We start from the raw sequence: 23,300 nt of genomic DNA, 5'->3' as shown, positions 1-23,300 counted from the left end.
TGTGTTGAATTTTCTGCTGTTAGCCGGCCCGAGTCCCTCTTCGGAGGTCGAGAAGACCGGGCTATAAAAGCTCTAAATAAATAAATAAATATACTAATATATATATATATATATATATATATATATATATATATATATAATATTGTTTTGAAAGCATATTATATAATATATATATAATTAATACAATTTTGAAGATATACACATACATACATATATTATTGCTATTGTTTTATTCATTTATTCTTAGTTATTATTTATTTATTTAAAGCATTTATTTCCCGCCCTTCTCACCCCGAAGGGGACTCAGAGCAGAGCACAACACATAAGCGGCAAACATTCAATACCGGGACATGAATAGACTATACATATACATAAACATTAAAATCACTTCTTGCCTTTCTCCCAATTATGGGGCTCGGTGGAGCTTGGTAGATCCCAACACATTTAAAACAATTCAAATTAAAAACTATACAAACGTGTAAATAAAAGGATAAATATAAAGTTTAATTGGAAGATAATGAAACTATTTATTTATTTATTTATTATTCAAACTTACATGCCGCCACTCCCCTGGGGCTCTGAGCGGCTTACAAGAACAGGCTAAAATCTAACACAATTTAAAAACAATTTAAAAACAACAATATCAAAGATCAAAGATTAAGTTAAAAGCACATACTCCAGGCTCAGGGATAAATTGATCCCCAAATTGTGAACATGTGTTTTCATGGCAAATATAACTCCATTGAAAACAGATGGAATCCCCATTTCCAGATCTGTCTTTCAAGTGAACAGGTGGATGTCTTTCCTTTCTGGATTAAGTTTCATTTTAGTTGCCCTGCTTAGTTCACTACTGAGGCCTGGCACCAGTTTAGGACCAAATCTACTTGGATGGAGGCAGAAAGGAGTTATAGAGTTGGGTGTCACCTTGCCTCTTGCTGGCACCAGACCCCAAAACTCCAGGCAGCCTCTCCCAGAAATGTCATGTATTTTATAGTAATGTGTTGTCAACAAATCATTACACATGATGCATGCTGGACTTCCTGATAATGAACAACACACTCTTCTGCCAACGCTTGCTTGTGAAGACATGTCCATGGATGTGACTACCAATCGATTATAACTTCATGAAATTCAAGGTATCTGTGCGCACCACATCCTTTGTTGATCCAACCATATTAGCTGCTTTCCTGTATACTCTGTTTGCCATACAGTCTGTTCATGCTGCAAGGCACTGGACCCAAGACTGTGAGGCAGTGCTATTACCTTGCCTTCCTTCCTGTGGCTGAAGGCATGGCAAACTGTCATCCGGGTGACACCCGTCTGTTGTTATGGATCTTTTCATTGACAAATTCCTTATATGCTTCGGAGAAACTTGCACAAGTCTGTGGACTGTGGTTTGAAAACCATGGGTCCTAAATCGTTTGGAAAGCTGCTCAAAATAGACCCAGTGGGCAAGACATTGAAATCAAATAATTAGAGAAGGTGAGGGGATGGATAGGTTGCCTTTTGATCCTTGCAACACTGCAATAGCTCTTCTCCACACATTAAATACTGTGAAATTAACCATAACTTCCTGAGGCAGGCCTTCTAATAGTGTCATCCATCGCCTATCATTTTCTTCCTTTTCGATGCATCTGTCTACTGTGTTGAGCCCTTTGTGTGTGTGTGTTATAAAGTCACGTGTATCTAATAATTGCCACTTTGGAATTGCTAAAATCTTGGATCCACAACGAAGGAGCAGGAATGTGTTCCGTGTTGGTGCTTATAGGTGCCAGTTTCTCTCATTGTTCGGTGGCAAAGTATTCTTCTCAAAGCATAACGTGCTTGTGCAAAACCAAGGCCACCTGACAGATAAGCTCCAGAGGTGTCCTTTTCCCAGCTTCTCTGTTTGGGTTTCACGTTTGTTCTCTGATAGAGGATAATTTCCATGTGTCGATTTAATATCTGTTACTGTAAACACCTGGCCTGGTATTCACATGGCCCTGGTGGCATGGGAGCTACTGCATCATTGCTTCTTCACACTTCATTTGGCATCTCAGTTTATGTACTTCATGTGTGACTGTTGAGTTTGGATTTGCTGAATTGTGGTGAGGATTCATGGGAGTGTCTTTGGGACACCCAGGATGTTTTTGCTTCTCAATGGCTATGAACATTTAGATACGATTTAGGGTTGGCCAGCCTATCAACTATCTTTTAGCCTTCCATTTACAGGTGCTGTTACCCCCCCCCCTTCCATTTTATGGACTGTATTAATCACCAAATCTTTGACTTCTTGCCCTTCAGGACCTTAAATGGGCTTGGCATCTTGGTGTGCTCCATGGATGGGTCAGTGGCCTTTTTGGATTTTTCCCAAGATGAGCTTGGTGATCCCCTGAGTGAGGAGGAGAAGGTACAGTGTATTCTTTTGACCTGGCTTGATTTTTGAGCCTCTCGTTTTACAAACGGCAGGATGTTGCTGATGATGCAGGGTGATGTTACCCGTTTGTCATATATTTTGGATTGCACCCAGGAATGTAAGGGGATCCTTTTGTTTGTCTGTGCCTACGTTACCTTCCTGCTATTGTCAGCAGTTAAATACAAAGTTCCCTACCTCTGTTTTTTATTCTGAGGATCGCTAGTTCTGTGCATTGCATCTTCGTTTAAGCAGAGCTTTAGAACTAGGAAGAGATCGATTGCTAGAGATCGTGGAAAACATAGCAATTGGCGTTTATTAACACACAGTGATGAAAACCAGCATTTTTGGCAAAGGGAGAAAAGGTAGGAATGAATGACAAGCCAGTGTTCAGGATCAGGCTGTTCAGTTTTGCCTCAGTTTGCTGTCAGCCTTTCTCAAGATATCAACAGCCATTTAGTGTTAAAACTTTTACACCCTTCAGAGCAACATCCATCAGTCTACCTATGGTAAAAGCTTGGCCATAATGACTGAGGCACATCTGTCTACTGCTATTATTGAGAACCCAGAGATGCTGAAGTACCAGCAAAGGCAGCAGCAAGTGGAAAAGAAGAATGAAGCAGCGAGAGAGACCACGGGTTCAACAGCAACAACAGCACCTCCTAAGGTGGCCAGCATGGTGAATGGGGAAAGCTTGGAGGACATTCGGAAGGTAGATATTCTGTCATCCTTCATGTATAAAGCTTGTGAATGAAATACCAGTGCATGTGTTGTAATGCAAGAAAAGAAATAACCAAAAAGTGAATCAGGGAAGAGAGAACAGATATGGATGAAAGCATAGTCCAAAAGAGGTAAAAACCAAATTGCAGTGCAGTTACTGTCATAACTCATCTAAATACATTTTCAAGACAACAGAAGAGGACAGAGAGGAAGCCATGTTTCAGAGAAGGAGTCTTACGTAGCATGTGCCTACAAGGACGATGACACATAGAGAATGCATCCCTGGGACGCAGTATGTCTAGCTGATATATTTTAGATTTCAGAAAGTTTCAGGAAACTGCCTTGGCCTCCTGTTAGCAAGATGCCTCTTTGCTACGCTCTCTTCGCATCCGTTAAGACAACGCTGTTCAGCTCGAGGACACAGGGTTTCCATAAGTAGAAACCTTTGGAAGTACAACTTTAGAAGTTCTTCCAAGCACTTGTTTTGAGGACTGTTGTCACTGTTGTTCAGCTCTGTCAGTACTGAATTTTGCAAGACAGATGAGTCCTTCTCGAGAAGGTAATATGTGGGCTGTTGATGTAGCCTGGTTGTAAAATGTATAAAGCAGACATTCCAATAACCACCTTTCCTCTGACAGAATCTCCTAAAGAAGCAAGTTGAGACCCGGACGGCCGATGGTCGGAGACGGATCACACCTCTTTGCATTGCTCAGCTGGACACTGGGTACATAATGCTGAGGTTTTGTTTTCACTTCTATCTTGTGAATTTTTCCCAACCCATAATTTACAAATCCCTTCTTGTCATGCATAACTGATTTTGCAGTCTTACTCCAAATAGATTCATTCACAAGTTGCAGTAAAACAATATATTGTTGTATAAGGCAGGGCAGGGAGACATAGTGTTTGAGATTGCATGTGGCAGTAAATCCTGCAAAGAACTAGGTTTTAATGTATAAGTGAAATTAATGGGAGAGTTAGTGTGGTGTGGGAGTTAGTTGGAAATGGGAAGATCCAGGTTTTACCTCTAACACAGTCATGAAGCTCACAGGTGTGACCTTGAGCCAGTCACTATCTAACCTACAAGTCCACCTCATGGCATTGTGAGGATGAAATGGCAATGAGAACAGGTACGTTCCCTGTCTGCATTGAATGAAATATATATAACTGCAAATCACTTTCAATACAGTGGAGAACTTAGTTCTGTATGTAGCGTCTCAACTAACTCTTAGAATGTTACTCTGTCTGGAATCATTTGTGATGCTACAGAATTTTCTTACCCCCTAGTGCCATGCTATTAACAAGGTATGAAGATGCAGATAGCATAGCTTTCTTGTCCATTTGTTTTTCCACACGTTCAGTTTGATCTAGACCAGGGGTGTCAAATGCATTATCATGGAGGTCCACATCAGTTTGATGGTTGCCCTCAAAGGGCCGTTCAATCCATGGATGGAGAATATTTTACATAGTGGTCAACACTCTTTAGTTTTTAGCCAGCTTGGGTCCCCAGATGTTATGGAACAACAACTCCTATCATTTTTGTTTATCAGCTATGCGGGCTGGGAATAATGGGAACAGCAACTCAAGAGCACTTGTGGCTCTGAGGTTGGGAAAAGGTTAAAGGACATTTTAAAGCCAGACATCATATCCACAAGCCTTGTCTCTCAGTCCAAACCACACTCTCCTGACAAAACAGAACAAACTACAGGCAGTCCCCAAGTTACAAACAAGATAGGTTGTGTAGGTTTATTCTTATGTTGAATTTGTATGTAAGTCAGAACAGGTGCATTTTAAGTGTAAGTCCAGCCACACACCCCTCTCTCTCTATATATATATCAGCGCTTTGGGTAACATAGGGAAAGCATGACACCCCTGTGGTGACCTCACAACCTCTGAGGATGCCTGCCATACATGCAGGTGGAACATCAGAAGAGAATGCTTCTAGAACATGGCCATACAGCATGAAAAACCTACAACAACCCTGTGGTGTTTGTTTTGCTGTCTGTGCCCTTGTTCAGAAAATTTCCCTTCACTTTCTGTCCCTGTGCTAATTGAATTTTGCAGAGACATACTTTCCCCATGTTAACTCTTTCAGGAGCGAATTTCCCTTCCTGGGGGTAGATTTCTCTTACTTCCTGTTGTCTCACCCCCGTTCTTAGTGATGAGCTGTTTGTAAGTCAGATGTTTGTAACTCAGGGACTGCCTGTACATCCTTCCAAATATAATTATATCCCAACTCCCATCAACCTTAGTCATGATGTCTAATGATGGGAATAGAGGAGTTGTAGTTTAGCATCTAGAAGGCCACATCAACTCACATGCTGGCTGGATTCAAGCTGTAGGCCCAGAGTTTGACACACATGATCTAGAAGAACATTTGTGATGGTCAAGCGAGATTACAAACTCATTGAAAGACCAGAGGTCTAGTCTGGAAGAGCTTCCAGACCTTCCTTAAGATCTTGATAGTAACAGTGGCGCCACAGACTTGATGAGCTATCAATACTCCTAACTAGAAACCGTTTCTATACTAAATTTACATTTTGGTTTCTAATCGTATTGCTGTGTTATCCTGTCAATAACCCTATGAGGCAGGTGAAGTTGAGAGATTGTGACTGTCCCAAAGTTACCTGGTGAGCAGCATGTTGAATGATGGTTTGTTAGGAGAACTCCCAAGTGCTACACTGTTAGGAGTCTGCTCTTGTCACTTCTAGAACTGATGGCCGCAATTCATGGAGTTTTGAGATTGTCTCTCTGAATTGGTAGCCCCTGATTCTTTATTTCTGGAATTATTTTTGCATGGAAATTGCTGAATGATGGGGATAGGGCTGACCCATTTCTATTTCAGCTCTGAAAATACACTGGGAGACCCAGACTTGCGTTGGCATGTTCATCTCTGAGAATTTATGGGAGGTCTATTTCCATGGACAGTATTGGAAGTATTTTATTGTATGACTAAGGCTGACTGGGGAAGAGGGAGTGTTGAGAGATAAGTTTCGATCAACTCTCTGATAAGAAGCTCTCGCTTTTCTTCTGAACCCCGGCATATGGTTGTGTGCAAAGTCTGTGCTTCTTTGATCATGTGAGCATGCATATAATCTCGTGATTGATTTCTGCACAGTAACGTTTTCCTTGACTGTTGTCTCTTTTCCTCTCCTTTCCTTTGAATAGGGATTTTTCCACCGCTTTTTTCAATAGTATCCCAATCTCTGGATCCTTAGCAGGCTCAATGATGTCCGCTTCCCAAACAAATCAGCTCATGTCCTTAGATTACAATGCAACCAATTCCATTGGCACCTCTAAGCCGGCCTTAGAACCCACGGCGGTCAGTGTTAAGCCCGCCGAAGACACAGCCAACAAAGATGGGTCAGTATTGAGTGGAAGATTTCATTGCCTAGCTTTTGGAATGTTCCTCCTCCTCTGTGCAACATGTATCAGTTCAGAACCACCATGGAAAAACTTTTTGCTAGCCCTAGATTGCTTCAGACACACAGGGTGAGATTGTCAGACAGAAGTTCAGGGACCTGAGTAGAAGTGGCCTACCATCGTTTGAAATAAGTAAGGCACGTCGCCTTCTAAAGAGGTGCCCATCATGCCTCCTGGCACAACACTGGAAAGAGTCCTTACACTGGCGTAAAGAGGTGTAAAGAGAATTCTGACTGTGTAAGTCAAGGGCCTGTACATTGCTTTTTTTTAAAGGAACGTCTCTTCCTTTCACTGTAGATTCCTAGCTTTGCTCAGTTCCTGAGCTGCTTAAGCTGCCTTACCAGGACATTAAGTTTGGAGCTGGTTGGAGTCCACCATCCCCATATGGAAGCTTGGAAGAGTAGATGGTACCACTAGCTTGCATATCTTTCCAAATCTACCCTTCTCTTCCAAGCGCGTAGATAGTTGTACCCCAACTCTTCTCCTCTGTGAGGAGACGCGCTAAATACTAAGTTCCACTTACTTGATACTAAGTAGTAGGTGTTTTTTATTCCATGTTATTCGCCTTCAAGTCATTCCCAACTTAGGCAAACCTAAAGTTGATCCATCATAGGGTTTCCTGGGGCTAAGAGTCAGCAATTTGTCCAGGATTCCCTATTGGATTTTCAGGGACAAACAGAGACGCAAAGCCTGGTCTCCAGAGTTGTCGTCCCACACTCAAACCTTATTTAAAGGATTTTTGCTAATCCACGATTATTATTATTATTATTACTGCTAACTTTATGACTATCTCGGCTTTCTCTGCATTGGGACTCAAGGCAACCAACAATAACATGACACATCCACACCATTTTTTTTAAAAAAGGGAAATATAAAAATTTTAAAAAATGCTTGTGTCTGAACGACGAAGTAAAAATACAATTAAATTTTCATTTAAAAGCTAAACAGCCTGTCTCTTGATAAACTACAGGGACTATACTTCCAACTTTGGGACCATTATACCTATTTTTTGATTCACAATAATAAAAAGCAGCAGTACAGTAACAGAAGCAGATATCCAACTGCCCATACAATAAAGCAATCTAGTGACAATTCTTTTCTAGAGTGGTTGTGAACATCTAATTCCTGCTAGGTTAACAGTTTGTCTTCTGGATTTAGTTGCAAGAATTGGTCATAATCAATTCCTGGACACATAATTACATCTTGATATTATTTAACAGTGGTATAAACCCTACAAGCCAGATCCATATGACCTTAAATTTTCCAGTGTAGTTGGGCATTAAAACAATACTTTCAGAAACCAATTCCTTCTGGGAGTCAGGAGGAGAAGATGGGCAGATTTTTCTACCACTGCCAAACTGAAAACACAAAACAAGTTTTCATAAATAAATTTAGATACATATACCAAATGAATGATTTATTGTAAGAGTCCAAGAGTTTCACAGAATGAAACACTTTAGTAAAGATCCTCACCCACTGATGATATTATTGTTACCTTCCCTCCTTACATCTGGTGGTATAAAATATATTGATTCCCATACCAATGTTAATTTGAGTCAGATAATCACTTCAGACTTTGAACAATTATATCCCATATTGAATTAGTGACAAACCCATGGGTACCTGTGTGCGTGTGTGCTTCATTTTTTTATTTTAGCTTTTTACATTGAGTATTTAATAGTACTATAAAGATACAGAGATGCTTATATGTAATGTCACCAGGATGTACAACCTTTGTGACCCCTTAGTAGCCACATCAGGTTTCATTTTGGAGACACACTAACACAGAGATGGTTTAAACCTCCCCTTACTTTCTCCTGAGATCTAGATATTTCTGGGGAATGGCAAATATTTCTCCCATCAGTTAACAGTCTTCACTCGAAGAGTGTTTGAAAAAGGAAGTTGGGTGGGGACTGTCTACCTTCCAAATGGTCAAAGGGCACTCTCCAAGTAGGAAGTACCATTTTAGACAGCATATAGGTGTAGTCCTGTAGCTGCAGTCTACAACTGTCCAAAAAGCATTGTCTGTATTCAGAACCAGTATACTCCTTGTTACTAGATACCATACTAGGTTGTGGGGAAACTGAAATGGGGAGATTGCCCTCATCCACACCTTGTGAGCTTACCTTTTCTTTTTGCAGTGTAAATGCTACCTCGGCTTCAGTTGCTCCTCCTACATCATCACCCTCTGTGCTGACGGCTTCATCCAAGATCGAGCCAATGAAAGCATTTGATTCGAGATTTACAGAGCGATCCAAAGCCACCTCAGGGACTTCTGCTATCGTGCACACGAATCAGATTGCCATAGACAGGTGAGGGGTTGAACTCCACAAGTGAGAGAATGCACATGAGGTTAACAGTAGCTGCGGTGGATCTTAATGCACATGGCAGGCGTGTAATCATCTAGAAAAGTGTGTACTTCGCATACAGAGTTTCTTTGCACTTCCATCTAAAAAGAGACCAGGTAGCAGGGTTGGAAAATATCTCTTCTTGGGACACCGGTAGGCCATCATCAGTTCAAAGTAGGCAGTAATATTCATAGAGGTTTTCTTAATGGGGCTACATTGATTCCCTACTAGACCTTAAAAGCAGAACAACAACTCTCCATATTTTACAAGGCCAACAGTTTGTTCCGTATGAACACATCCTTCGAGCAACCCAAGAGACAGCTGTATATGTGGCCAATATAGAAATACTTCTTCGGAAGCAGAAAAAGGAAAAGCTCCATTCTCTACCAAAGCAAGACCAGGAGTTGATTTCAACACAGACCATAAGCTGCTAAGATCAAAATTAGAATAAAGCCAAAGAAGCACACTTTCCTATTTCATGCTCCAAAGTTGACTCGACTGGCAGTTGCATCTTACTTGGGGCTACCTTTGAGGCCGCATGGCACACAGTTCTCTCTTTGGATGACTTGTTTTGCACCTGCAGTTTAAGGCAACCCCTCACTGACTAATGGTAGGGACAGCTCTGGCCTCAGCAGCATCTTGGGACTTTAGCCGGGACAAAATGTAGCTTTCCCCTAAACTGAACTGTAAGTCCACCCCTTAACATTGTTGAGCCTGCCTGATGTTTATCTAGGCCATGGGCTACTTTTGGGAAACTTTAAGAAACCTGACATCAACTGGGCAACTAATCTTTTCTCTCTTTGTCCTTCAGACTGAAGGAGCAGAATTCAATTAGGGACAATAAACCCAGGGATCTCCTAGAGAGCAGCAGCGACAGTGAGGAGAAAGTTCCAGCCAAGCCGATGTCACTGTCGAAGCGTAAATTGGAACTTGAAGTAGAGAAGAAGAAGAAAGGCAGGCCTCGGAAGGATGCGAGGCTCATGCCGGTCACTCTGACAGTTCAGGTACTAAAGAGCAATCTCCTTGTCACAACCACAGTGGGTTCTGGTGTAACTGCAAGAGAAATCACATAGCCTTCCAAATGTTGTTGGAGTAGGTTCCAACAGGCCAAGCCACCAAATAGTACTACAACAACAACAACTACTACTACTACTAATAATAATAATAATAATAATAATAATAATAATATGCCTCTCCTTGTGGCTCGAGACAGGGTACAACAGTCTTAAGGAGGGCTGGAACCCCCAGTCCATCAGCATCAGGAGGGCTGTGTGATTTCCAGCTCATGAGGTATTTTTGGGTGTGCAACGTATGCTGAGTTTGGAAAAGGCCTCACTGAGTCTTTTCTTTTACACCTGGTCATGGAAAATGTAGCCCCACTCTGCTCATCCAAAATATTTTCTAGAAATATTTATGTGCTTATCCAGAACAATGTTACCATGTTTTCACTCCCTTGGCTATTTTTGGGGCCAAGGAAAGGCAAAATACAGCGAATACACTACAAATAGTGAAAGTCCCCCCTCTAACTAGGGAACACGCTCATTTGCAGTCACAGCAGAACTAAAAAGGATCAATAGGTAATGCAATCCCAGTGTGGGTTCTGTAGATTAAGTTCGATTTGGAACAGGTACAGGTACATTAAGTGTAACTCCAGCCAGAGATAGATTGTTTTAGTTTTGGATCACATTGGGAAGGGTTAGCACCCCTGCAAGTCTTCTCTTTTGGGACCCCCTGGTGACACAGTGGGTTAAACCGCTGGGCTGCTAAACTTGCTGCCCAAAGGTTGGCAGTTTGAATCCAGAGAGTGGGGTGAGCTCCCGCTGTTAGCCCCAGCTTCTGCCAACCTAGCAGTTCAGAAACATGTAAATGTGAGTAGATCAGTAGGTACTGCTTCTGTGGGAAAGTAATAGCGCTCCATTTAGTTATGCCGGCCACTTGACCTTGGAGGCATCTATGGAAATGGAGATGAGCACCACCCCCCAGAGTCGGACTCAACTAGACTTCATGTCAAGGGGAAACCTTTACCTTTTAATCCTTCTTTTGCTGTCTGTGCTACCTCACTTTCTGTCCCTGGGACAATTTGATTTTGAAACTTTTGGGCTTTCATGGATTGGTGAGAAAGTCTCGGTGGAGACACTTTCTCCCCTTGGTAATAATTCCTGCAGGAGTGAATTTCCCTTTTTAAGGGGGTAGATTTCCTTTCACTTCTGTTGTCTCACCCTTGTTTGTAACTAAGAGTCATATATAAGTTGGATGTCTGTAACTCAGGAACTGCCTGTAGATGGCATGACCCCTTTTCAACATATTGAATATCTATGGTTTCTCCTTTATTCTTCGTGTCGTCCGTGAAATGCGCACCTATGGGTTCTTCCTTGCGCATGCGCAGAAACTCGGAATATTCTAAGTTTAAATGAATTTAAAAAATGATTATTTTGAGCCATATAGGCTCCGCCCATCTCCCCGGATATATGCGCCGAGTGGTGCCGCCATTATTTAGTTCCTTTTTCCGCGCTAAACTAGCAGCATCTCGGAACAGCTTCTCCTCGATTTCTTTGATTACTGGACTGACTTGGACTGATTTCTGGACTTGATTGCCTGCCTCTCTCCAACCCCCGATTCGGACCGACTGACAACTCTCCTTCTTCACCCTCAGGCTAGGATGTCTTCCCTCTATTTCAAAAATTGCTCAGCTTGCGGGGCCACCCTCCCCGAAGCTGATAGGCATTCAAAATGCCTCCTTTGCTTGGGGGAATCCCATAATCTCCAATCATGCGAGATTTGCCTTAGTTTCACTACAAGGGCTCGTAAAGGAAGGGATGCCCGTTTAAAAGCTCTGCTTTATGAGCGTGCTCTGGCTCCACAATCCCTCCCTACCTCCTCCCTATCTCCATTAATAGAGCCCTCTCAGCCTCCCTCCCCACGCGTTGGGGAAAGGCGTGAATTGGATCAGGCAAATGCTTCCCCTGTGGAACCGCCTGCAAAAAGACAAAAATCTTCCAAACAGGCCACGAGGCCCGGGAAAACGAAAGAGAAAATAAGTAAACAGAAAAAGGGACGGCAACTCACTGACACACAGTCCTTGAGTCCTCCCAGACTGGAACTAATGCCCCATTCCTCCGGTTCCGTACTACATCTCCAGGAGCCGCTCCCCACCATGCTCCAATTGGATGACACCTCCCCCCACTCGAACTCCTGGCTCCTCAGCTGGAGTTGGAGGCTCAGCCCTCCGCAGGCCGATCGGCTTCTCCCCCGCCGCTTCCCCTCTCCCAAGCCTACCCCCTCCCATCTCCTAATCTTCCACAAACCCCGGTCCCGGGAGAAACTCCTTCCCCCGTTCCATCTGCGCCGATTGCGCAATCTTCCCGCCGCCGCCACCGATCCCCTTCTCCTGAGGCGGAACCGGCAGCGTCCTCCTCTCCTCCTCCCAAAAGGCCCCGTCCTTGCTCCTCTGAACACTTTCATCCATATGGGTACCCAGAGTACCCTTACCACCTCTACCCCCCTCCTCCTCCCTTCCCTCCATACCCTTTCTACTACCTTCCTCACCCTGATCACTATAGAGGCTTTGATGCCTCTCACCCGGAGGACCCTAGATACCCTCAGCCCCCCCGTGCGCCTCCGACGGCCACACTCTCTCGCCCTCAGGAAGATCAAACTGAGGCCCAAACTCATTCACCCGAACAGGATCCCAACAATCCACCCCTGCCAGACTCGGAAACCATCGACCTTGAATCCACTGATGACACGCCTGCCATCCTAGACACCCAACCAGATGCTGACCCTTCCCCCCAAAATTTGGAGGAATTCAAAAAATTCTCAGCTCTTCTAATAAGACTGACTAGAGCTTTAAACTTAGCTACTCCAGAATCTACCGATACGGTAGTTGGTCCATGTTTTACTTCCACTGAACAACAACAGCCCTCATCCACTGTGTTGCCCACTCTACCCTACTTACTAAAGATTCTCAAAAATAATGGAGTTGCCCCGGCTTTGGTCCCGGCAACCCCTAAAAGACCAGAAAACTTGTACCATATTGATCTCTCCTCAGCTTCATGGCTGGCTAAAATGCCTAAAACAAATTCTGTTGTCACTGATGCTCAACCTAAACCAACTCAAGTTTACCAAACCTCACCCTCTGACAAAGAAGGGAGGAAATTGGATACTATGGCCAAAAAATTTTACTCCTCAGCATGCCTCTTTGCACGCATGGCTCACTATGGAGCATACATGAGCGTATACCAGACTTTCTTGTGGAATAAAATAGCTCCCTATTTAGACCTATTACCTCCAACTGAACAACCTCTGGCCACAGCTTTTAGACAAGAAGCTCTCCTTTTGGCCTCCCTACAAAAAGACCTCTCCAAAAATATTGCTGACACCTCAGGTAAACTTATTGCAGGATCAGTGGCCCTTCGCCGCCACGCCTGGCTAAGGGCAGCTATCCTCTCTCAATCACAACGCACCCTGATTGAGAATCTCCCTATGGATGAAGCAGGCCTTTTCAATCCTGAAACAGATTCTCAATTGAAACACTCCCATGAAATGAAACAAACGGTATACAAGTATGACCAACAACCATAGTCTTACCAACGCCAGCGATGGGGGTCCTACTACTACCGTCCTCAATATTACAATAGGCCCTACAACACCTCATTCTACAGGGGACGACAGATGCCTTACACCCCCTCCACATCGTCAAGATGACCACCCCTGCCTTCCAGAGGTCAGTACCGCGGTACCAGACCCCCCAATACCAACAAACGTCATTTTTAGCACACCTACACTTACTACCACCCTCCTTCCATCCCACATCCAACCACTTACATATCTGGACAGACTACATACCTTCCTCCCAACATGGCAGTCCATAACCACGGGCGCCTGGGTCTTGGACATCGTTAAAAGAGGTTATGCTATAGAATTTGACAACTACCCTCCAGTTGGCAATATCCTACTAACCCCACCTTCCCAGACCATCTGGGAAGAGATTTATTCTCTCCTCCAAAAAGGCGCCATCTCGCCTACCTCCTCACACAATACAGACACCTGCTTTTTCTCCCGTTACTTCCTGGTAGATAAGAGAGATGGCGGTCTACGCCCCATCCTTGATCTACGTAAACTCAACACTTTCATTACACCACGTAAGTTTCGCATGGTAACACTTCCCAATATTCTTCCCTTCATTCCATAAGACTCATGGTTAGCTACGGTGGACCTACGGGACGCCTACTTTCATATTTCAATTAGACACTCCCATCGCAGGTTCCTTACCTTTGCGGTCCAAAACAAATTCTTCTCTTTCAATTCTCTCCCATTCGGCCTGTCCACAGCGCCAAGAGTATTCACCAAGTGTATGTCTGTCATAGCCGCACACCTCCGCCAGCAAGGCGTTACAGTTTTTCCTTACCTGGATGACTGGATGCTCTGCTCGCCCTCTCGGTCACAATTGTGTAAAGATACTGATTACACTTTATCTCTTTTACAGGACCTGGGTCTGGTCGTGAATCACGAAAAATCTCACCTGACCCCAACACAACGCATCCAATTCATAGGAGCCGTAATAGACTCCACACTTCAGAAGACCTTCCTCCCAGAAGATCGCTTCCTCAATTTGCGCCAATCTATCCTGGCCCTACAACAATCCCGCCAAACATCAGCTTGGGCTATCCAGTCTATCCTTGGCCACATGGCTTCTACCACTAACGTAACACCCTTTGCTCGCCTGAGAATGAGACCCCTTCAAAATTGGTTTCTCAGGGCGTTCGACCCCCTTCACGAACCCCAGTCACGGGTCCTACAACCGCCCCTCCCTGTCCTCCAGTCACTCTCATGGTGGACAAAGCAATACAATGTTCAATCGGGGATGCCGTTCAATCATCCCCGTCCTTCTATGTCCCTCACAACCGACGCCTCCAACTCAGGATGGGGAGCGCATCTCAAGGGATTTCAGGTCAGCGGCCATTGGTCCCCACAAGACCAGAAGTTCCACATCAATGCTCTAGAAATGATGGCAGTGGAAAAGGCTCTTCGGGCCTTCACACGCATTGTATCCAACCATTATTACACATCAACTTTAAATTACACATCAACTTTAAAATACACTAAATATAAAACTACAGTGGTCAGTCGTCCTATTAAGATGGATCTATATCCACTTCCATCCAGAGTCCTATGGTGTTGTCTCATTCCTCGAAGGCCTGACTCCACAGCCACGTCTTCACCCGTTTCCTAAATGTTAGGATGGATGGGGCGGTTCTGGCCTCCAGAGGGAGAGAGTTCCAGAGTCGTGGGGCCACCACCGAGAAGGCCCTGTCCTTCGTCCCCACCAGCCGCGCTTGCAAGGCTGGTGGGACCAAGAGCAGGGCCTCTCCAGATGATCTTAGTAATCTTGATGGTTCGTAGGGGAGAATACGTTCGGAGAGGTAAACAGGGCCGGAGTCGTTTAGGGCTTTATAGGTCAACACCAGCACTTTGAATTGTGCTCGGAAGCTAATTGGCAGCCAGTGGAGCTGGCGTAACAGCGGAGTGGTGTGCTCCCTGTACCCAGCCCGTTAGTAATCTGGCTGCCGCGCGTTGGACTTGCTGCAGCTTCCGGGCAGTCTTCAAAGGCAACCCCACGTAGAGAGCGTTGCAGTAATCTAAGCGGGATGTAACCAAAGCGTGTACTACCGTGGCCAAGTCAGCCCTCTCAAGGTACGGACGCAGCTGGCGCACAAGTTTTAATTGTGCGAAAGCTCCCCTGACCACCGCTGAGACCTGGGGTTCCAGGCTCAGCGATGAATCCAGGAGAACTCCCAGACTGCGTACCTGAGCTTTTAGGGGGAGTGTGACCCCGTCTAGCACAGGCTGTAACCCCATACCCTGTTTGGTCTTACGACTGACCAGGAGTACCTCTGTCTTGTCTGGATTTAGTTTCAATCTGTTGTCCCTCATCCAGTCCGAGACAGCGGCCAAGCACCGGTTCATGACCTGAACAGGCTCCTTAGTGGTAGGTGGAAAAGAGTGATAGAGTTGGACATCATCTGCGTACAGATGACATCGTACCCCAAAACTCCGGATGATCTCTCCCAACGGCTTCATGTAAATGTTAAACAACATAGGGGACAGTATTGAGCCCTGCGGGACTCCACAGTGCAATGGCCGAGGAGTCGAGCAGGAGTCCCCTAGTGACACCTTCTGGGAGCGACCCTCGAAAAAGGACCGGAGCCACTGCAAGGCAGTACCCCCAAGACCCATTCCCGCGAGACGTCCCAGAAGGTTCCGGTCCAGTGTATCTGTCCGAACGTGTCTCCAGTGTATCTGTATTGGTCCAGTGTATCTGTACGGTTCCGGTCCAGTGTATCTGTCCGAACGTGTCTCCCGCTACGTCCCACCTTAGAGTTTGAGATCATCTGGGGAGGCCCTGCTCTCAACCCCACCACTCTCACAAGTGAGGCTGGTGGGGACGAGGAGCAGGGCTTTCTCAGTGGTGGCCCCTCACCTGTGGAACTCACTCCCCGGGGAAATCAGAGCATCACCATCCCTCCTCTCCTTCAGGAGGACGGTGAAGACATGGTTATGGGACCAGGCCTTTGGGCAACCAGGCAATTAAACAAGATAATCTGACGGGTAAGACCAGCAGGATGGACGAAATGGTATCAAAAGCAGATCTATGAGACAGCAAACACTGACAATGTAAGGGAGGAATTGGGTTTGTATTGATTTTATAGATTTTATTGATTTTATTGGAATAATGCATGAACTGTTGGTAATTGTGAATTTATTGTAATTTGTGATGATTGTTGTGATGCAGGCATCTAATCGTGCCTTTACTGTGTAAGCCGCCCTGGGTCCCCTTCGGGGTGAGAAGGGCGGGGTAAAAGAACCCCAAATAAATAAAATAAATAAGGATACCGTGGTCGACGGTATCGAAGGCCGAAGAGAGGTCCAGTGGAACCAACAGGGACACACTCCCCCTGTCCAGTTCCCGGCGCAGATCATCAACTAAGGCGACCAAGGCTGTCTCAGTACCATGTCCCGGCCTAAAGCCAGACTGTGCCGGATCTAGATGGTCTGTGTCCACCAGGAATTCCCGGAGTTGCGAGGCCACCACACGTTCCAGGACTTTGCCCAAGTAGGGGAGATTGGAAACTGGCCGAAAGTTGACGAATTGAGTGGGGTCTAGTGATGGTTTTTTCAACAGCGGTTTAATTACAGCTTGTTTTAGGCTGGCTGGAATCTTGCCTTCCCGAAGGGAGGCATTAACCACCACCTTTACCCACTCTGCCAAACCCCCTCTGGCTTCTTTTACCAGCCAGGAAGGGCAGGGGTCTAGGATGCATGTGGTAGGTCTCGCCTCTCCCAGAACCCTGATGACCTCGTCGAGTTGAATAGATTGAAACGAATCCAACAAAACTGGACAAGCAGATGCTTGAGTTACATCCTCAGAGACCGCAGTTAATGTGGTGTCAAAGCCCACGCGGATCAAAGCGACTTTGTCCGCAAAATACTGAGCAAATGCTTCACAGCGCGCTGCCGAATCGTCAGGAGACCCACTCGAGGTGGGGTTCAACAACCCTCTGACTACTCGAAACAGTTCTGCCGGACGGTTCCTTGCGGACGCAATATTGGCCGAAAAGCATTTTGCGCAGCCTCTATTGCCGCGCCATACGCCCTTAGATAAAGGCGTAGACGTGTTCGGTTTGGCTCGCTGGGCTCTTTCCTCCACGCGCTCTCTAGCCATCTCTTTGTTCGCTTTAGCTCCACCAGCTCCTCGTTGAACCAAGGGGCAGGTTTCGCTCGGCGACTTAAGAGAGGGCGCTCCGGAGCAATCGTGTCTATTGCCCTAGTCAGCTCCCTATTCCAGTGAACGACCAGGGCATCGACAGAATCACCATCCAAGGCAGCGGAAACATCCCCAAGAGCCATCAGGAATCCTTCTGGATCCGTAAGCCTCCTGGGGCGGACCATCTTAATGGGGCCACCACCCCTGCGGAGGTTAGATGTTGCAACAAGTCTAAACCTGATCAGATGGTGGTCGGTCCATGGCAAAGGAGAGATTGACAGCTCCTCCACACCGCCACCTTCTTCCCAGCCCTGACAGAAGACCAGGTCAAGTGTGTGTCCAGCACCGTGAGTAGGGCCAGATACTAGTTGGGACAGCCCCATAGTTGCCATGGTGGCCATGAAGTCCTGAGCCGCTCCTGAAAGAGTGGACTCCGCATGTACATTGAAGTCCCCCAGCACCACAAGCCGCTGGGACTCCAATGTCAGACCACGTAATACAGATAGTAACAGACAACACCTCTGTCAAATATTACATCAACAAGCAGGGAGGAACACGCTCACGAGCACTCCTTTACATCTCACAACGCATTTGGGAGTGGTGCATTCAGAGGAACGTCCTCCTCACGGCCATTCACTTGCCAGGCCAGGACAACACCCTGGCAGACTCCCTAAGCAGATCATCGAAAAACAACCACGAGTGGCACTTACACCCCAGACAGTTCAAAGTCCTCACACGCAAGTGGGGCGAACCCAGAATAGACCTCTTTGCATCTCCAATAAACAATCACTGTCCTCTCTATTGCGCACGGCTCCACCCTCGCGCATCCCGAGGCTGTCTCGGAGACGCCTTCCTATTCCAATGGACGCCTGGCCTCCTCTACCTCTTCCCACCTCTTCCTCTTCTATCTCCAGTCATAGCCAAAATAATCCAGGACAACACGGACTGCATTCTAATCACACCCTGGTGGCCACGGCAACACTGGTTTGCCCCCCTTCTCCAAATCTCCAGCAAGGAGTACCTCCATCTCAGCCAGACCCCAGACCTTCTCACAGTGGAGAACGGCCTGGTCCTGCACCCAGACCTGCAATCCCTACGCCTGACAGCATGGAGGATCAAACCACACTAGTTCTTTCTGACGAAATCTCCCGCATACTCTTGGCGGCTCATAAACCCGCCACTAAAAAATCATATGACTATAAGTGGTCCTCTTTCAAATCCTTTGTTCAATCACCAGGACACAACCCTGTTTCTGCACCTATACCCATGATACTAGACCCATCTCTCCAATAAAGGTTTCTCCCTTTCTTCGGTGAAATGCTACCTAGCAGCAATTTCCTTCTTCCGAAGAAAGTCTGGTTTGCCGTCCCTTTTCCAGGACCATTTGGTACAATTGTTCCTCAAGGGCTACAAAAATATCCACCCTCCCGTCTCCCCTCCCCCCCCCCCCCCCCCCGCAGTGGAGCCTAGAGCTAGTGTTATCCCAGTTATCTAAACCACCTTTTTGAACCCATGGCCTCTAATGATATCTCCCACCTATTGTGGAAGACGGCCTTCCTTGTGGCCATTACCTCAGCCAGGAGAGCCAGCGAACTCACGGCCCTCCGCTCAGACCCTCCCTATGTTAGATTCCACCCTGACAAGGTCGTCCTCCGTACCGATGTCACGTTCCTCCCTAAGGTGGTCTCCCATTTTCATATGTCGCAAGACATCGTTCTACCAACTTTTTTCCCCAATCCATCCTCCCAGTTGGAGGTAGTTCTGCACTCCCTTGATGTTAAAAGAGCACTGTCCTTTTACTTACATAGAACTTCCTCCTATAGGAAGTCTCCTAGATTGTTTTTGAAATACAGGAAAGACATGCTTGGCCATCCTGTGTCCTCCCAAGGACTAGCCTCCTGGATTGTCGCGACAATCCGTCTAGCCTACCAACTCGCAGGCAAAGACCCTCCATCTCACCTTGTGGGACATTCAACACGCTCTGTGTCCACGTCCCAAGCATTTCTCAAGGGAATTCCCTTGGACCAAATTTGCAAAGCAGCTACGTGGGCTACACCGTCCACGTTTGCCTCCCACTACAAGCTTGACATACAAGCAAAGAAAGATGCCGGTTTCGGCAGAGCAGTTCTTTTCTCCTGTCTGGCATGTCCCACCTCCAGGTCAGTAGCTTGCTATTCACCCATAGGTGCGCATTTCATGGACAACACGAAGAATAAATAAAGGTTGCTTACCTGTAACCGTATTTCTTCGAGTGTCAGTCCATGAAATCCGTACGACCTGCCCGTCCTCCCCTCTGTCATGCCTTTCTCCTAGCCACTGTTTAGCGCTGGGGAACTAAATAATGGCGGCGCTGCTCGGCGCATATATCCGGGGGGCGGGGAGATGGGCGGAGCCTATACGGCTCAAAATAATCATTTTTTAAATTCATTTAAACTTAGAATGTTCCGAGTTTCTGCGCATGCGCAAGGAAGAACCCATAGGTGCGGATTTCACGGACTGACACTTGAAGAAATACGGTTACAGGTAAGCAACCTTTATATCCACACTTCTAAATTTATTCTTCTCTGAGAGAGTTTGTGGGCCCCTCTAGGACCCCCAGTACAATTTGATGGTATGCTTCTGATACAAGTGTAACCAAAATATAAGATTTGCTATTATCTGTAGTTTGAGGTATCCAGCGGGGTCTTGGAATGTAATCCTCATAAATAAAGGGTCAAACTCTATTACTTGTAGGGAGGGCATGAGAAGAGCAAAATAGTGTTTGTTTGATAGTCCAGGGCTTCTTAAACCTTTTCCACTCACAACCCCTTTGCACTCAAGAAATTTATATGTGACCCCAGGTATATAGCTATAGAAACTAAGTATATAATTCAAACATTAATGACAACAAATCAGCATTTGCAAAGCTAGCTGAACAGGCTAACTTTCCATATTGTGAAGTACAGCTGAAGCATTTACTGCAGAGTCCACAGTAAACAATGCACCTATTTACTAACAGATTTTAGTAAATGGCTGGCGTTCAGAAACCTTTGACTTTTGCCATTTTTTTTCATGACACCAACATTGCACTCTAAGGGGACCCCATTTGGAGCCATGACTCACAGTTTAAGAAGCAGTGTGATAGACTAATAGCCTGCTTTTTAGGTGACATTGTCCAGGGTGCTACCAGCTGTAAACAGAGATGGTGTTGCAGAGTTTTGTAGAGTTGAGATAATGCTGCTATTTGATTCCCATCCTGCAGGATTCCTTCCTCCAGAACAGTTGGTGAGAAGGTGTCTTTTTTATTTACGTAGTGTTACAAGTGTTCCTTTTTTGGTGTCTTTCAGTCCCCTTCGCTCCTGGCTTCGGAGAAGGATGGGGCTTGCCACAGTGCGCCGCTGGCGCTTAAGCTGCCAACCCCAGCCCCCCAGAAATCGTTTGCGCTGCAAGTAAGTGAATAGCCAAAGAAAACTGAGCGAGTGGAAAAGAACTGCTGGGGTCGGGTGCAGTGACCATAATTGCCCCTATGACTTCAGAAGGAAAGGTGTCAAAATGCTCCCTGAGATGGTTTTGTAGAGCTGGGATGGCTCCAGTATTTTCGGACTGGGTGTCAAGGAAGTCATTTTTTCAACTTCCTAATTCAGGCATAGGCAAACTTGGGCCCTCCAGGTGTTTTGGACTACCAGCTGTTAAGAATTATGGGAGTTGAGTTTGCCCATGCCTGTCCTAATTGCTCTTATTTTGTTGTTTCACGTCTAGTATTGTTTTCACTGTGACTTGCACCCTAGAGAAAAACAGAGGATTAGACTGGCCGGAAATCATGCTATCTTCTTGCTTGTTTTCAGACTTGTGAGGCTTTTAGTGTGATTGCATGGGGAACATTCAGATGATGGCGATAGGCATCCGTAACCAGAGCCAGGATTGTTGGTGTAACTTTCCAGCTCCCGGATTTAAAACACGTGTTTTCATTTGGGGGTCTACATGTGATGTTTCCTTGCTCTGCTTCTATTTTAAAAGGACATTTTCTCTCTCCCTCCCCCCCCCCCCCAAGATAAGCTCAGATCCCTCCATGTATATCGAAGTGGAGAATGAAATCACTACAGTGGGGGGTTCGAAACTGAGCAGGTTAAAGTGCAACCGAGAAGGAAAAGAGTGGGAAACAGTGCTCACCAGCCGCATTCTCACCGCAGCAGGAAGCTGGTAAGTGTGTGTCCGTGTCTGTATACAGTATGATCCTGCAGGTAGGTGGACTACAACTCTCATCATTCTGGACCAATCCCCCCAAAACACCCTGTCAGTATAAAATCAATCATGATGGGTCTGTGTGCCAAATTTGGTCCAGATCCATCGTCGGTAGGATTCACTGGGCTCTCTTGAGGTGAGTGGACTACAGCTCCCATTATTTCCTCCTCAAACCTCACCAGTAATTAAAGTTGGTCATGATGAGTCTGTCTTTTAACAGTATGACTGGTACGTGAATTTCACCTACCCGCAAGCGACAAAATATTTCCTCCAGAAAATTCTGTGGTATGCCTGGGTCAGATGTTACCATAGAGTTACCTTGGGGGACCCAGCAAGATCCTACGTATCTCTCTAGGAATTTTCTAGCTTTTCCAGAGCGATTCTCTGGCTTTGTGGACTAAGTCTCTTTCCTCAGAAGCATTTGTTTTTTTTCCTTGTGTTTTTTTTCCATTTTACTTGTTGTTTGCATCTGGATTTCTCTGTAGACCAGTAAGGTTTAGTCTTAACTAGCATATCTGCCCAGCATGGTGTTGTAGGGGTCATTGCCCCCTGCTGTCATCCCTTCTTTCTCCCGTCATGGCTTTTTTTGTGGCTCTTTCCTTCCTTCCTCCCTTCCCCGCATAGACAGGTAACCTTCCTTTCCCAGTGACATCACAGAGAGCCACTTCACCTAGAAACAGTTAATCCTTCACTGAAGACAGGCAATTCAGTGACATCACAAAGGGCCACTGAATTGACACCTAGCAACAGCTTTTGTGCCACAGACAGACATATTTTAAGTATATACAAGAGTGGGTCAAAGGTTTTGCCTCTTATAAATGAACATATAATCTTTCTTTGGAACCTCATTGTAACCAGATAAACTCAGTATTGTAAATGAATATGGAATGGTTTAACGATGCAAATGGACATGGATTTAAAGCCAGAAGTCATTGATTTTTATAGTTTTAAATTGTTTTTATTTTTAAGGTACTCATTACGCACAGAGCATTTATATATATAGAGAGAGAGAGAGAGAAAGAGAGAGAGAGAGAGATCTTCTATATAAATAAAAATGTAATGTTCATTTGTGGGATTAACAGAACTCAATAACCACTGGACGAATTGACACCAAATTTGAACACAAGACACCTACCAAAGCAATCTTTGTCCTTCACACACACAAAAATTAACCTGAAAGAACTTAATCTGCCACAAAGCTAAATGGCTATTCAGAGCATGCGTTAAAACGACACCCAATAATACCTATATGCCGTTAATAATAATAATCTGTGTCTATAATAATAATATTACATGCCTATAATAATATCTATACATCTATAATAATAATAATAATAATTTGTTTGTTTGTTTGTTTGTTTTGTCGTGTCAGGAGCAACTTGAGAAACTGCTAGTTTCTTCTGGTGTGAGAGAATTGGCCGTCTGCAAGGACGTT

The 23,300-nt window shown here is 45.4% G+C and overlaps 1 protein-coding gene across 1 annotated transcript in view; it reads left to right on the top strand.

Annotated features, from left to right (window-relative positions):
- The window catches only part of HIRA (histone cell cycle regulator), a 76,244-nt gene that overhangs the window by 41,749 nt on the left and 11,195 nt on the right, over nucleotides 1–23,300 (top strand). Inside the window, exons 11-18 of the mRNA XM_060785893.2 lie at nucleotides 2,284–2,389; nucleotides 2,877–3,104; nucleotides 3,751–3,836; nucleotides 6,278–6,472; nucleotides 8,674–8,844; nucleotides 9,692–9,884; nucleotides 20,971–21,072; nucleotides 21,675–21,823. Coding sequence (XP_060641876.2) covers nucleotides 2,284–2,389; nucleotides 2,877–3,104; nucleotides 3,751–3,836; nucleotides 6,278–6,472; nucleotides 8,674–8,844; nucleotides 9,692–9,884; nucleotides 20,971–21,072; nucleotides 21,675–21,823 — 1,230 coding nt within the window. The remainder of the gene's footprint in view (nucleotides 1–2,283; nucleotides 2,390–2,876; nucleotides 3,105–3,750; nucleotides 3,837–6,277; nucleotides 6,473–8,673; nucleotides 8,845–9,691; nucleotides 9,885–20,970; nucleotides 21,073–21,674; nucleotides 21,824–23,300) is intronic.

Source organism: Anolis sagrei, chromosome X (genome assembly GCF_037176765.1).
Source record: "Anolis sagrei isolate rAnoSag1 chromosome X, rAnoSag1.mat, whole genome shotgun sequence".
Classification (NCBI taxonomy): Eukaryota; Metazoa; Chordata; class Lepidosauria; order Squamata; family Dactyloidae; genus Anolis; species Anolis sagrei.
This window is presented reverse-complemented; position numbering and strand designations above follow the sequence as displayed.